The sequence below is a fragment of the Tilletiopsis washingtonensis genome (assembly GCF_003144115.1).
Source record: "Tilletiopsis washingtonensis strain MCA 4186 unplaced genomic scaffold FA09scaffold_22, whole genome shotgun sequence".
Lineage (NCBI taxonomy): Eukaryota > Fungi > Basidiomycota > Exobasidiomycetes > Entylomatales > Tilletiopsis > Tilletiopsis washingtonensis.
The window spans coordinates 65,041-76,419 of record NW_020312019.1 but is presented as its reverse complement, the minus strand read 5'-3'; the positions used below and the strand labels follow the sequence as shown (position 1 = coordinate 76,419).

The 11,379-nt window shown below is 69.0% G+C and overlaps 3 protein-coding genes across 3 annotated transcripts; 1 reads left to right on the top strand and 2 right to left on the bottom strand.

Annotated features, from left to right (window-relative positions):
- Positions 1-356: 356 nt before the first annotated feature.
- On the bottom strand, positions 357-1,310 carry FA09DRAFT_341066 (putative ribosomal protein L35; the record flags this gene model as incomplete). Its single annotated transcript, XM_025744393.1, has 3 exons — positions 357-437; positions 849-1,139; positions 1,287-1,310. 3 exons carry the CDS (start codon positions 1,308-1,310, stop codon positions 357-359), a joined length of 396 nt encoding a protein of 131 aa, XP_025595696.1.
- Positions 1,311-1,687: 377 nt separating this feature from the next.
- Positions 1,688-4,864, top strand: FA09DRAFT_362793 (NPL4-domain-containing protein; the record flags this gene model as incomplete). Its single annotated transcript, XM_025745515.1, has 6 exons — positions 1,688-1,708; positions 2,125-2,205; positions 2,280-2,398; positions 2,480-2,777; positions 2,884-3,831; positions 3,889-4,864. The coding sequence occupies 6 exons, from the start codon at positions 1,688-1,690 to the stop codon at positions 4,756-4,758; spliced, it is 2,337 nt and encodes a 778-aa protein (XP_025595695.1). The 3' UTR covers positions 4,759-4,864.
- A 26-nt stretch (positions 4,865-4,890) lies between these two features.
- On the bottom strand, positions 4,891-11,185 carry FA09DRAFT_139341 (hypothetical protein). Its single transcript, XM_025739122.1, has 4 exons — positions 10,000-11,185; positions 6,398-9,933; positions 5,241-6,346; positions 4,891-5,193 (listed from the first exon to the last, which is right to left on the bottom strand). Exons 1-4 carry the CDS (start codon positions 11,002-11,004, stop codon positions 5,183-5,185), a joined length of 5,658 nt encoding a protein of 1,885 aa, XP_025595694.1. The 5' UTR covers positions 11,005-11,185; the 3' UTR covers positions 4,891-5,182.
- Positions 11,186-11,379: the final 194 nt, after the last annotated feature.

The following is an 11,379-nucleotide window of genomic DNA, read 5'->3' as shown; positions in this document are numbered from 1 at the left end:
CCCAGCGTCGCGCCGACGGCCTCCAGACGCCGCTGAAGCAGCAGGCGCGGCGGCTAAGTGGGCATGTGAGACGAGCTGCGAGCTGGAAGCGGAATTGCGTGCTGAGCGATGCAAAGGAGAGAGAGAGAGAGAGAGAGAGAGAGAGAGAGAGAGAGAGAGAAGATGTCATAGCACGTCCACGGGCCCTTCGTCGCGACATTGCATCTGCACCCACACACACGCCACTTTCGTCTCTGTCCCGTCAGCCCAGCATACGATGGAGTCGCACGACTCGCAAAGCAGGGGGGACAAGCGAAAGCAGAAGTCTCATTAAAAGCCCCTATATGGCTCCCTGGTGCAAATGAGAGAAGGGATTTTTATGCCTTGAGCACGAAGCGGCGGGCGCCAAAGTGCACGCTCTGCTTGTGTGCGCGCTCGGTGGTGAGGGAGCGCTCGTGCTGAGGGAGAGGGAAGAGAAGGGGGGGGGGGGGGGGTTGCGTTAGCACGCTTGTTGGACGATGGCGTCGGGGGGAAGGGATGCGCAGCCAGCCTCTGACCCCCAACGAGCTTGACCGGCGCGACGGGACGCCACCATCCTCTGGGTGGCAAAGTCCGTGCTACGCGCTACCCGCGAGCCGTCTCTCCCGCGCTCTCTCTCTCTCTCCTGAGATCGCAGAGCTTCACAGGGACAAAGCTCGCACGACCGCAGCTCTTCCATCTCTTCGCCCCGGTCGTCCAGCAAGAGATGCCGCTTTGCCCGCTCGCATAGCCCCCACCGCGTGCCGCGCCTCTCATGTTCTTCCTTCCTGCTCCGCCGCTCCCCCCCCCCCTTTAAGGCTGCTCTGGCTGCGCCAGGGCCTGCAACTTACCTTGGTGAGGCGGCGACGAATGGCGCGCGTCTTCTTGGCGCGCAGGTCCAGCGGCAGGTGCTTCTTGCCCTTGTAGCTCTCGCGCAGCCCGGCGCGCGTCTTTGCGTTCATGACGGTGAGGACGCGTGCGATGCTCTTGCGCACGCCATTGATGCGCGCCAGCTTCGACGAGGCGCCGCCGGCGACCTTCTGCACGCGCAGCGAGAGGAGCTCGGTGCGCAGCTCGTCGAGCTGCTTCGTCAGGTCCGCCTTGGACTTGGACGTGAGCTCGTGGGCCTTGACTGCCTTGACCTGCACAGAGGATGTGGGGCGTCAGCATGAAGCGCCTTGCGACAACGCATGGAGTGGAAGCCCCATCTTCGTCGGCCGCAGCCGCAGCATCTCTCCCAGTTGGGCGTCGCTAGGTCTGCAGCACCTGCAGCACTGCAACGCATGCACAGCCTCTCCACTGCCAGCATGCATGGCCGCCGGCCACGACGTTGCCGCGCAGACGTGCGCCCCTTGCCACGTTGCTCTGCCTCGGCCTAGCCGGGCCGAGCCTTGCGGCGCCCGACATGCCTGCTTCTCGCCAGCAGCATGCTCGTCGGCCGCTGGCCAGCGCTGCTGCACCACGAGGCAACGTCGAGCCACATAGCCGCAGCACCGCTGCTGCCTTCGACGAGCGGCGGTGCGGCAGGCAGTGCCGAGCTGTGCAGCAGAGAGACGCTGTGCGGTGCAGCCTTGCTTGCCGGCAAGCCCGCTGCTGCGCCGGGGCATGGCAGCGCATCGCCAGCGCCGACGGGCCATTGCCGCAGCATCGACGAGCACGCAGAGCATGGAGAGCGAGACGCGGGCATGCGATGCGCACCATGTTGAAGTCGGTGAGGGGGATGGGTGGTGGTGGGGAGAGGCTTCGCAGGCAGATGGCCTGGCTGCCGCTGCGGCGGCCACGCAGGCGCAGCGCCACAGCCCGTCGCCTTCGTGCGCGGCAGGGCGACAAAGGAGTCGCGCGCGCGCGCTCCTCGCGCGAAGGACGCATCACGTGCGCATGGCTGCCCGCCCAGCTTGACAGAATGCTCTCGAGCAAGCAGCGCATCGTCCTCCACTTGGCGGCGCTGCGCTCGGACGCACACGACGCGCAAGCGTGATGATGAGCACGCGCTCCTCTCTGTCTCCCTCCCGCACCCGTGTCTCCCCACCACACACGCCTCACTGCGCCCGCCATGGTGAGCCGCGAGCCGGCGACTCGATGCAACAGCGCTGATGGCCTGGCCTCGCTCGCTCCGTGCTGCCGCAGCTCGTGCGCGTCCGCTCCAAGGACGGCCTCTTCCGCTTTGCCCTCGAGCCGAGCGACGACGCGGCGCTGCTCATTGCCAAGGTGCGCCCTCGCGCCGCCGTCTGCGCTCTCTGCCCACACGCACCGCAGCTCACCGCGCATGTCTCCTGCATCAGACGCTCGAGACGGCGCCCGACGCCGAGCCGCACTCGCTCACCTTCTCCAACCAGCCGCGCGGCGGCGAGATGAGCGCCGCCAGTCTCGCAGGCACGTCGCTGGCCGAGCTGGGCATTGCGTGAGTTGTTGATGTGTGTGTGGGGGCACGCAAGCTGGGCGCATGCCAGCCAATGTGTGGCTCATCGCGCCAGGCCTGCAGGCACGGCCACCTCCTCTACGCCGCCTACACGCCGCGCGCGCCGAGCGCCGAGGCCGGGCCGAGCTCCGCAGCCGCCGGCGCCTCGGTCGCGCTGCCCAGCAGCAACGGCGCCCCCTCGTCGGCCAGCGCCGCCGCAGCGGGCAAGAAGCCGGCGGCGCCCGCGCCGTGGCAGACGGCGCAGGAGGAGCCCGTCGATCGCTTCTGGCAGGCGGCAGACGGCAAGATTGCGCGCCCGCGCGACCAGAAGATGTGCAGACATGGAGAGAAGGCCATGTGCGACTACTGCATGCCGCTCGAGGTGAGTTACGAGGCAGTGTGTCTGGCACGTACTGGCGGGCGACGGGCTCTGCATCTGCAGGCATCGCGTGCTGCCTCGGCGTCTCAGCGCTGACTCTTGCCTGCAGCCGTACGACGCCGCATACCACGCCGAGCATCAGATCAAGCATCTCTCCTTCAACGCCTATCTGCGCAAGCAGGACATTGCGATGAACAAGCCGAGCCAGTCCTACATTCCGCCGCTCGAGGAGGCAGACTACAGCGTCAAGGTGCCGTGTCCCTCGGGCCAGCACGCGTCGTGGCCGGGCGGCATCTGCACCAAGTGTCAGCCGTCGGCCATCACGCTGCAGTCGCAGGCGTACCGCATGCTGGACCACGTCGAGTTTGCGCATCCGCGCCTCATCGAGCATCTGCTGGCGTTCTGGCGCGCCACGGGCACGCAGCGCTTCGGCTTCTTGCTGGGCCGGCACGAGGCGTACGCGGAGGTGCCGATGGGCATCAAGGCCGTCGTCGAGGCCATCGTCGAGCCGCCACAGGAGGGAGAGCTGGATGGCCTCACACTGGGCGTGCCGTGGGAGGAGCAGGCGCGCGTCGAGGCACTGGCAAAGCAGTGCGGCCTCGACATTGTCGGCGTCATCTACACCGACCTGACGCCTGCCGATCCGACGTTGCAAGACGCAAGCAAGGCGGGCAAAGTGGCGTGCAAGCGCCACAAGGATTCCTTCTTCCTCTCCGGCTGCGAGGTGCTCTTCGCCGCCACGCTGCAGCAAGCCAACGCCTCTCCCTCGCGCTTCTCCCGATCGGGGCGCTTCAACTCCAAGTTTGTCACTTGCGTCCTCTCCGGCACTGAGGACGGCGCGATCGATGTGTCGGCGTATCAGATCAGCGAACAGGGCATGGCCATGGTCAAGGCCGACATGATTGAGGCGAGCGTCAATCCCAACATCATCCGCGTCCGCCCCAGCGAGGGCAGCCGCTACGTGCCGGAAGTCTTCTACCGCTACAAGAACGCCTACAAGATCGACGTCAAGGAGAGTGCCAAGCCGACGTTTCCCGTCGAGTACCTGCTTGTCACCGTGAGTGGCTGGCGGCAGATGCCCGCCTGCCCGCAGTGCTGATGTCGTCCTCTGCAGGTCACACACGGCTTCCCGAACGAGCCAAAGCCCGCATTCTTGTCTTCGAGCTTCCCCATCGAGAACCGCCCAGGTCTGCACGATCAAGACTTGGGGCGCGCCTGTTCCGCCATCGCGCAGGTCATCGGCTCCGACGATCTGCATCCGCGCGAGTTCGGCGTCGCCTCCGACGCCGAGACGCGCCGGCGCGAGAAGCTCGTGGGCGTGCTGAGCGACTGGCACCTGCTGTGCTTCCTCGACACGTGTGGCATTCTGGATGCGGAGGACATGAAGGCGCTCTGTCGCGTCGCCACGACGCACGATGCGGGCGAGGCGCTCGACGCATTGCTCAGCCGCACGGGATGGCAGACGCTCAGCGCCATCGCCCGCGAGCACGCGCCGCAAGGTCCGTCTGCCGGCGCGGTGGAGCAGAAGTCCAAGACAGTGGGCGACATGATGGGCATGTCCGGCAGCGGCGGCACTTCGGCTCGCGCCGCCCACCCGTCCACTCCGCGCGCCGCCAAGCCCGCCGCGCCTGCTGCGGCGCCCGCTGCGCCTGCACGCGCGCCGGCGGCGGCAGTGATGGGCAGCGGACGCGCCGACGACCCGCTCATCTACAACGGCGACGACGACGACGACATTGAGCTCAACTCGGACGACGACGACGACGACGAGCTGGAGTACGCCGACGACGACATGTTTGAGGACGCGGCGAGCAGTGCGGGCGCACATGAAGTCGCACCCGCAAGAGCGCGCTCACCACCGCCGCCGGAACGGGACGACGACATGGGCACGGCAGCAGCTGGCGGCAAGGCGTGCCCGCACTGCACGTTCATCAACGAGCGCAGCTCGGGAGACTGCGATGTCTGCGGCCTGCCGCTCAGCGGCTAGGCCTCACCTGCCGAGAGCCTCGCTGCGGCGAAATGAGATCGTCAAGCGTGCACACGCGGCGGCTGAGGGACGATGAGATGAGACGCGGTGACATTTGGATCACAGGCGCGCTGGGCAAGACTACTCTGCCTCGCGCGACACGCGGCTCGAGCTGGCACGCCCGCTACGACGGCGCGGCGCTGGGGCAGAAGAGGGGCCGGGAGAGGCAGCAGACGCCGCAGGCTCCGTGCTGCCCATGTCCGGCGTCGCAGCCTTGGCCGAGCCGGCGCGCGGTGTGCTGCCTTTGCGCGCAGTGGCAGCAGCGGTGCTGGAGCTCTTGCGTGCGCGCGGACGAGGCTTGGGCCTGGCCGGGCTGACGCGGGACGACGCCGACGGCGCCGCCGCGCCGGGCTGCTCGTCGGATGCAGAGCCTTCGGCGTCAGAACTAGCCGCCGGCTTGTACGCCGGGTCGGCAACACGCCGGCGGCTCTTGGCACTGCCGCTTCGCGCCACGCTTGAGGGGCCCGGCGCCTGCGACTCGAGCGCGAGCTCTGCTTCGACCTCGCGGCCCTCTGCGCGCTCGGCCTTCTGGCGCTCGGCACGGCGGCGCGACGAGGCCTTGCGTGCGCTCTCCGCTGCGGCTTCCTGCGCGGCGCGCGCCGCCACGTCCTCCTCTTCCGACTCGGGCGGTGCCGCGGGGTCGGCGATGCTCTCGCGGTACGACGAGTCGTTGGCCTTGCGGCGCTGGTACGTGCGCTTCGTCTTGAGCGCCGGCACTGCCAGCTCGCTCTCCTCGCCGTCGTCAGCGGGCGGCGCCGAGGCGCGCTGCTCGAGAGACGCAATGCTCAGGTCTGCATCGTCAAAGACAGCTGCGTCGGCGACAGCAGGCGACGCCTGGCTGCCGGCGCGGCGCGAGCTCTTGCGCGAGCGAGGCTTGTCGTCGTCCGAGTCGCTCGAGCGCGGCTGGTAGTTTGCCTCGGGCCCGGAGGGGTCGGAGCGGCGTGGGTGGCGTAGGACTCTGCGCGCCCGCTTCGGTGTCTGCGGAGATGTAGAGGCAGATGCTTCGGGAGTGGCGCGCGTCTTGCCTGCCGAGCGACGGCCGGAGTGCGCCGCCGGTGCGTCGATCTCGACCGTCAGGACGTCGGAGCCTCTTGTCGCAGGCGGCAGTGAGGGACTGCGCATCTCCTCGTCCTCGCCGAGCGGCCGAGGCTGCTCCTGCGGCGGCGGCGTGCTGAGTGGAGAGGAGGCGCCTTGGTGCAGCCACTCCTTTGGCGCAAAGTGCGGATCGTCGATGAAGGCCTGCTCATCCTCCGGCGGCCCATCGTCGTGCCAGGACTTGACGCCCTCGGGCTTCGATGCCGGCATGATGGCGACGTCCTCGAGCAGGTCGACGTCGCAAATGCGCGACAGAGCGTGGTACAGCTCGCCCGGCAGCATCTGCGGGTCGAACCACTCCTTCGTCTCGTTGTCGCCGGCGCTGGCAGGTCCGAGATGCCGCGCGTCCTCCTTGGCGAGCTTGTCGTGCGCGATCGAGCAGCCGGGCACGGCAAAGGTGCAGCGGCCCTTGGGCGACGTGGCGCTCGGCAGCGTGATGAGATGGTACGAGCACCTGCACGAGACGTGAGCAGAGGCAGAGATGATGTGGCGCATCATCACTCACCGAGAGCGCGTGGCTGGTCCAACGTAGCCGCCAACACTCGCTGCCTCGTCCTCGTCCTCGGCCTCCTGCATCTCTTGATCCGCGAGCTGCACTCCGTCCGGCGCTTCAGCAGCCGCAGCCTGCTCAGACGCCACCGAGCTGCCCTTGCGCAGCGCAGGCTCGGCGTCGGCCATCTCGACGTCGCTGCTGTTGCCCGCCGACGACGTGGGCGCTTTCAGCGGCGACGAGCCAGCTGCAGCCGCACCCTTGATGCTGGCTGGCGTGGCCGAGCGTACCGAACGCGGCGACGACGCTACGCGTGCCGGGCCTGCGCCATGATGGTGGAAGTGTCGGTTGCGCCGCAGGCTGAACATCTGGGTGAGGAAGCCGGATGCTTTCGAGACGAAGCCGCCCGCTGCTGATGCACTGGTGCTCGCCTCGTTTGCGGCAGAGTGAGAGGGCCCTGCCTGATCATCGGCTTGTGGGACCGTCTCCTCGACCTTGCGCTTCACGGACCGCAAAGGCTTGCGCTCAGCCGCAGTCGAGCTGCTGCTGTCCTCGATTGGTGAGGCAGCGCGCTTGCGCGGCGAGCTGCGACGGACAGGCGAGGCCGGTGCTGCCGGTGCGGCCTGGTCAGCTGGCGGCGGCGTACCAGCATCAGATGGCGCTGCGGCTCCCTCAGCAGGCGGCGGGGTGACTCGAGGCGGAGTGCTGGCCTCGAGAGGCGCAGCAGCTTCCTCCGCAGGCGGTGGAGTGCCAATCTCGAGAGGCGCTGCAGCTTCTTCGTCTTCGGCAGGTGCTTGCTCTCGCACTACATCGCTGCTCTCGACGGGTGGAGGGCTGTCCGCGATCCGCGGCGGGCTTGCGTCCGCGATGCTGATCGCGCTCTCCGTTGACGCTGCTGCCTCGTCCCGCGTCTCGCCACTCGGCTCGGCCGGTGCGCTCGAACGCCGAGGCTCGAACGGCTGCGACTTTGGCAGTAGCAGCACCTCGTCGGCCTCGGCCTCACCGACCGGCGTAGAGAGCTCATCCTCCTCCTCGCCGGCCGCAGGCGCATCCTGCAACTTGGGCGCCGCATCCGAGTCGTCAGCTTCTTTGGCTAGCGCTGCAGCTGCGTCTGAGGTGTCCTCGGCTGCTGTCGAAGCATGTTGCGGCGCCTCTGGCGCCTGCTCGGCGACTGCGGGCGAGGGGGCCGCAGAAGCACGATCTGAGCCCGCAACCGAGGCAGCGGCGGCAGCGTGGTCCGAGCCAGCGAGCGAAGGCGCCGCTGAGACCTGCGGCATCTCGTGCCTGTCTTCTTCGATCACCGTCTTCAGGGCAATGAGCTCGCCAGCGTCCGCCACGAGCGGATCGCGATCCACCGGAGCAGCGGCAGGCGTGCCGACGAGAGCAGGAGCGCCGGTCGCCACGGGTGTGCCAGGCAAGCCCGAGGTGAGGACTGCAGCGCCGCGTGGTCCCTCCGAGCCCGCCTGTGACGAGGCCGCACTTGCGAGCGCACCATTGCGCTCGACCTCCGTCTTGAAGGCCAGCAGCTGTTTCGCGCTTCCGACTGGCATGCCCTCGACAATGGGCGTCTGCGGCGCGCTGCGGTGTGCCTCGCTGCCCGCGACAGAGGTGACGGACTGAGGATGTCCATGCTGCGCGTCTAGCTGCGCCTTGAACGACGCCAGGGCAGAAGCATCGCCCAAGGGTAGTGACACCAGGCCCTCGGCTGCGGGCGTCTGCGGTGCACTGCGATGAGCCTCGCTGCCTGCGACCGAGGTGACGGAGTGAGGCTGCCCGGACTGCTCTGGCAGCTGCGCCTTGAACGAGGCTAGAGCCGAGGCATCGCCCAGCGGCAGCGACACGGCCACGCTCAGCGGCGCGGCAGTCGACGCGGCGCCATCGGTGGCTGCCAGCGAGGCAGCAGTTGACCCGGTCGACTGCGCTGCATGCTCGCGCTTGAAGGCGAGCAGTGCAGCACCCTCGGCAGGAACGGCTGGTTCGGCCGAGACAGTCTGGCGAGACAGGAGCGGTACAGCACTCGGCGTCGAGGGCGCACTGGCCTCGACTTGCGAGCGAGCAGCACTGGCGGACTCATTGGCAGCTGCCGCGCTGCCGCTCGAGTGCTGCTGCGCGACGCTGGTGTTGCCCGACACGAGATCGACGGGCGCCGCCAAGGTGCCGGGTGCCGACGAGTGCTTGTGCTTCACTGCGCTCGCCTCGCTGGCCACCGACGTGGCCATTGACCCGCTGCCCGTGACCTGGTCCTTCAGCAGCAGCAACGCAGCCGAAGAGGCCGCCGGCGTGTCTGCGAGGTCGAGCAACTCCGGCGCAGGACGCTCTGAGCCAGGCGTTCCCGGCGGCAGTGCCACCGCGCTGCTCGGCGACGACAAGGACGAGGCGTGCGCTTGTGCAGCCTGCACCGCCGCAGCGATGGCGCTGTCGTCGAGCGGCAGACGAGGTGCCGATGCGTGCAGCGGCGAGTCGACGCTGCTCGACTGGTCGTTGAGGAGGTCGGAGAAGAAGCCGCTTTCGGCGACGGGCGTGTGCGTCTGCGATGTGGGCGCCGGCTGCTCGAGCGCTCCACCCAGAGACCAGTCCCAGTTCTGCACTTGTGCCGACTCGGTGATGGAGGGGGAGTCAGCCGCGCTGCCGTCGCCTGATTCTGCAGTGAGGCCGAAGAGCGCCGGATCGAGCTGTGAAGCAGGTAGACTGCTGCTGCCCGTGTGCGCCGCCGCCGGCGGATCGCTGAAGGGCTGCATCGAGCTCGGGAAGCCGTGCGGCAAAGCCGGCGGCTGCGCAAAGTCCATGGGCGCCTGGCTCATCGCAGCGTCGGCGAGCTGCTCGAAAGGCGGAGGCGGCAAAGCACGAGCCTGCAGCGCGTCCCAGATCTCGTCTTGCGGCTCGTCAGGCTGCGGCTGCTCCTCGGCCGCCTCGGCGTCGGACATGCGATCATCTTGCTCCTTCTGCCACAGCGCGCTTGCGTGCTCGCTCGGCGCGCCTTGCTCGTCGCCCGACTCGTCGATGCTCTCATCGGCGAGCTCGGCCTCCTGCAGCGCAAAGACTGGCGCCGAGACGCGTGCTGGCGGCGGCGGTGCGCGGTCGTCGTCCGAGTCCGAGTCGAGCAGCTCGATGACATCGCCTGCGGCGGCTTGCGCAGCTTGTCGAGGCTCGGCCGCGTCGCTGAGTTCGTCGTCCTCCTCGCCGAGGCCGTCGTCATCCTCGTCCTCGTCATCCTCCTCAGGGCCGTCGTGCTCGGAGCCGTCATCTTCCTCGAGCACCAGGCGACGCGAAGCCATGCCGTTGGTGATCGGCAGCTGCACACTGCCACGGGGAGCGTCCATCGCGTCGAGCCCCAGCTCATCGTCTTCATCCTCGTCCTCATCCTCTTCGGACTCTGCCGCCTCTCCGTCCTGTTCGTCATCCAGGAACGACTGAGCCGAGCCATCGTCCTCCACGCTGCTCTCCTCGCTCTCCGAGTCAGAACCGATTGCCTCCTCGTCCTCCTCGGCGCCCAGCTCCGCAGCATTGCGCTGCAGGATCTCCTCGAGCGTTGGCGTGTCCTGCCTCAGCTCCTAGCGTGCCGCACGGGCTCTGTCAGCACTGTGCGAGCAGGAGGTCGGTCCTCGCCGCCAACTCACCTCGATGAGCGGTGCACGCCGCTTGTTGCTCTGCGACGAGGCAGCCGGGCTGGCCGCGGGCTGTGCGTCTGCGAGCTGTGCCCGCCGGCGCAGCACCTCCTCGATGCCGCCCGGTGCATCAAAGAGCGCCGAGGGCCCAGCGAGGTCGTCCTCTGCCTCGGCGTCCGCATCTGCCTCTTCGTCACCCTCGCCCGCCAGCGGCACGAAGCTGTCGGCCAGCGCGAAGCGCTCGCCATTCTCGGGCGCCACGCCTCCGATGCCCAGCAGCTCCTCCACGGCCCGGCCCGCCAGCCGCGCACGGTCGACGGCGGCGCCGGGCGTCTGGAGCGGCGCGGCCGCGCGAGGCGTGCTTCCGGGCAGCATGATCTCGCTGCTCGGGCCTGCATGGTTGGCACGCAGATGCGGCAGCGGCGCCTCGGTCTGCACTGCGGCCTCGCGAGCGTGGGCACGCGAGGCGTGGCGCGCCGCGTGTGCTGCCTCAGCGCGCTGCAGCCACTCGGAGTTGGAGAGACGCCGCGCATCCTCGACGCTCGACGTTCCGTCCTTGAGAGTAGCACCATTAACACGCTGTGGCTGCGGTGCCAAGATGGCCGCGAGGTCGTCCGGCATGTCCTGCTCCGTCGGCTGCAGCTCCGCGGCGCTGCGGGACGTCGCGACTGGCCTGCTGGCTGCGCTGCTGCGACTGGCAGCCAGGCTGGCGCGCGGCGGCGGCCGACCGAGCGCGGCACCGATGCGCTCGCGCAGGTCGTAGCAGAACTCGGCGGCATCGAGCGTCTCGTATGCCGAGAAGGAGGGCGCGCGCGGAATCTCATCTGGCACGCCGCCGCCGCCGGAGCTGAGGCGCAGTGGCCGCGCAGCAGAGCTGGGCGCGGGCCGTGAGAGGCCAAGCGTGTAGCGTGGCGCCGAGGGACGCAGCCCAAAGGAGCTGGCGCCGAGCACCGACGAGCCGCTGGGCACGCCTGGGGCGCCAGACGCGGCGCTCGGCGGAGCGGCGCGACGCGACATGGTCGCAGGCGCGCACGAGTGGAGGCGGCCGGGCGGCGCCGCTTGCCCCTGCGCCGAAGCCTCACGGGGCAGGCCGCTGCGAGGAGTGGAGGGTGTGCAGCGGCGCCGAGGTGGATGCAGAGTGGGGCGCGGCCCGCGTGGAGAGAGATGAGCGGGGTGCGAGGCGGGGCGGAGGTGGGGGTGAGGGAGAGGAAGGAAGCGGCGGCACGAGCTCCACACGTCGCGTCCCCGCCGCGCTTGCCTCTCGCACGATGCGCGGCGCTGCGGACTCTACTTGGAGCCGCCGCCGCCAACGACGCGCCGCGGAGATGAGGCGGCGCCGCTTCTCTCGCCGCTCGAGCTGCCTTCTGTGCGCAGGTGCGTGGCAATAGGACG

What these genes read in the sequence shown, in the direction of transcription:
- FA09DRAFT_139341 (XM_025739122.1), bottom strand. Translation starts at nt 11,004, where the DNA reads ATGTCGCGTCGCGCCGCTCCGCCGAGCGCCGCGTCTGGCGCCCCAGGC. An exon ending in GGCGTGCACCGCTCATCGAG is followed by an intron (nt 9,934 to 9,999) that starts GTGAGTTGGCGG and finishes GCGGCACGCTAG; the next exon opens with GAGCTGAGGCAGGACACGCC. An exon ending in GGACCAGCCACGCGCTCTCG is followed by an intron (nt 6,347 to 6,397) that starts GTGAGTGATGAT and finishes CGTCTCGTGCAG; the next exon opens with GTGCTCGTACCATCTCATCA.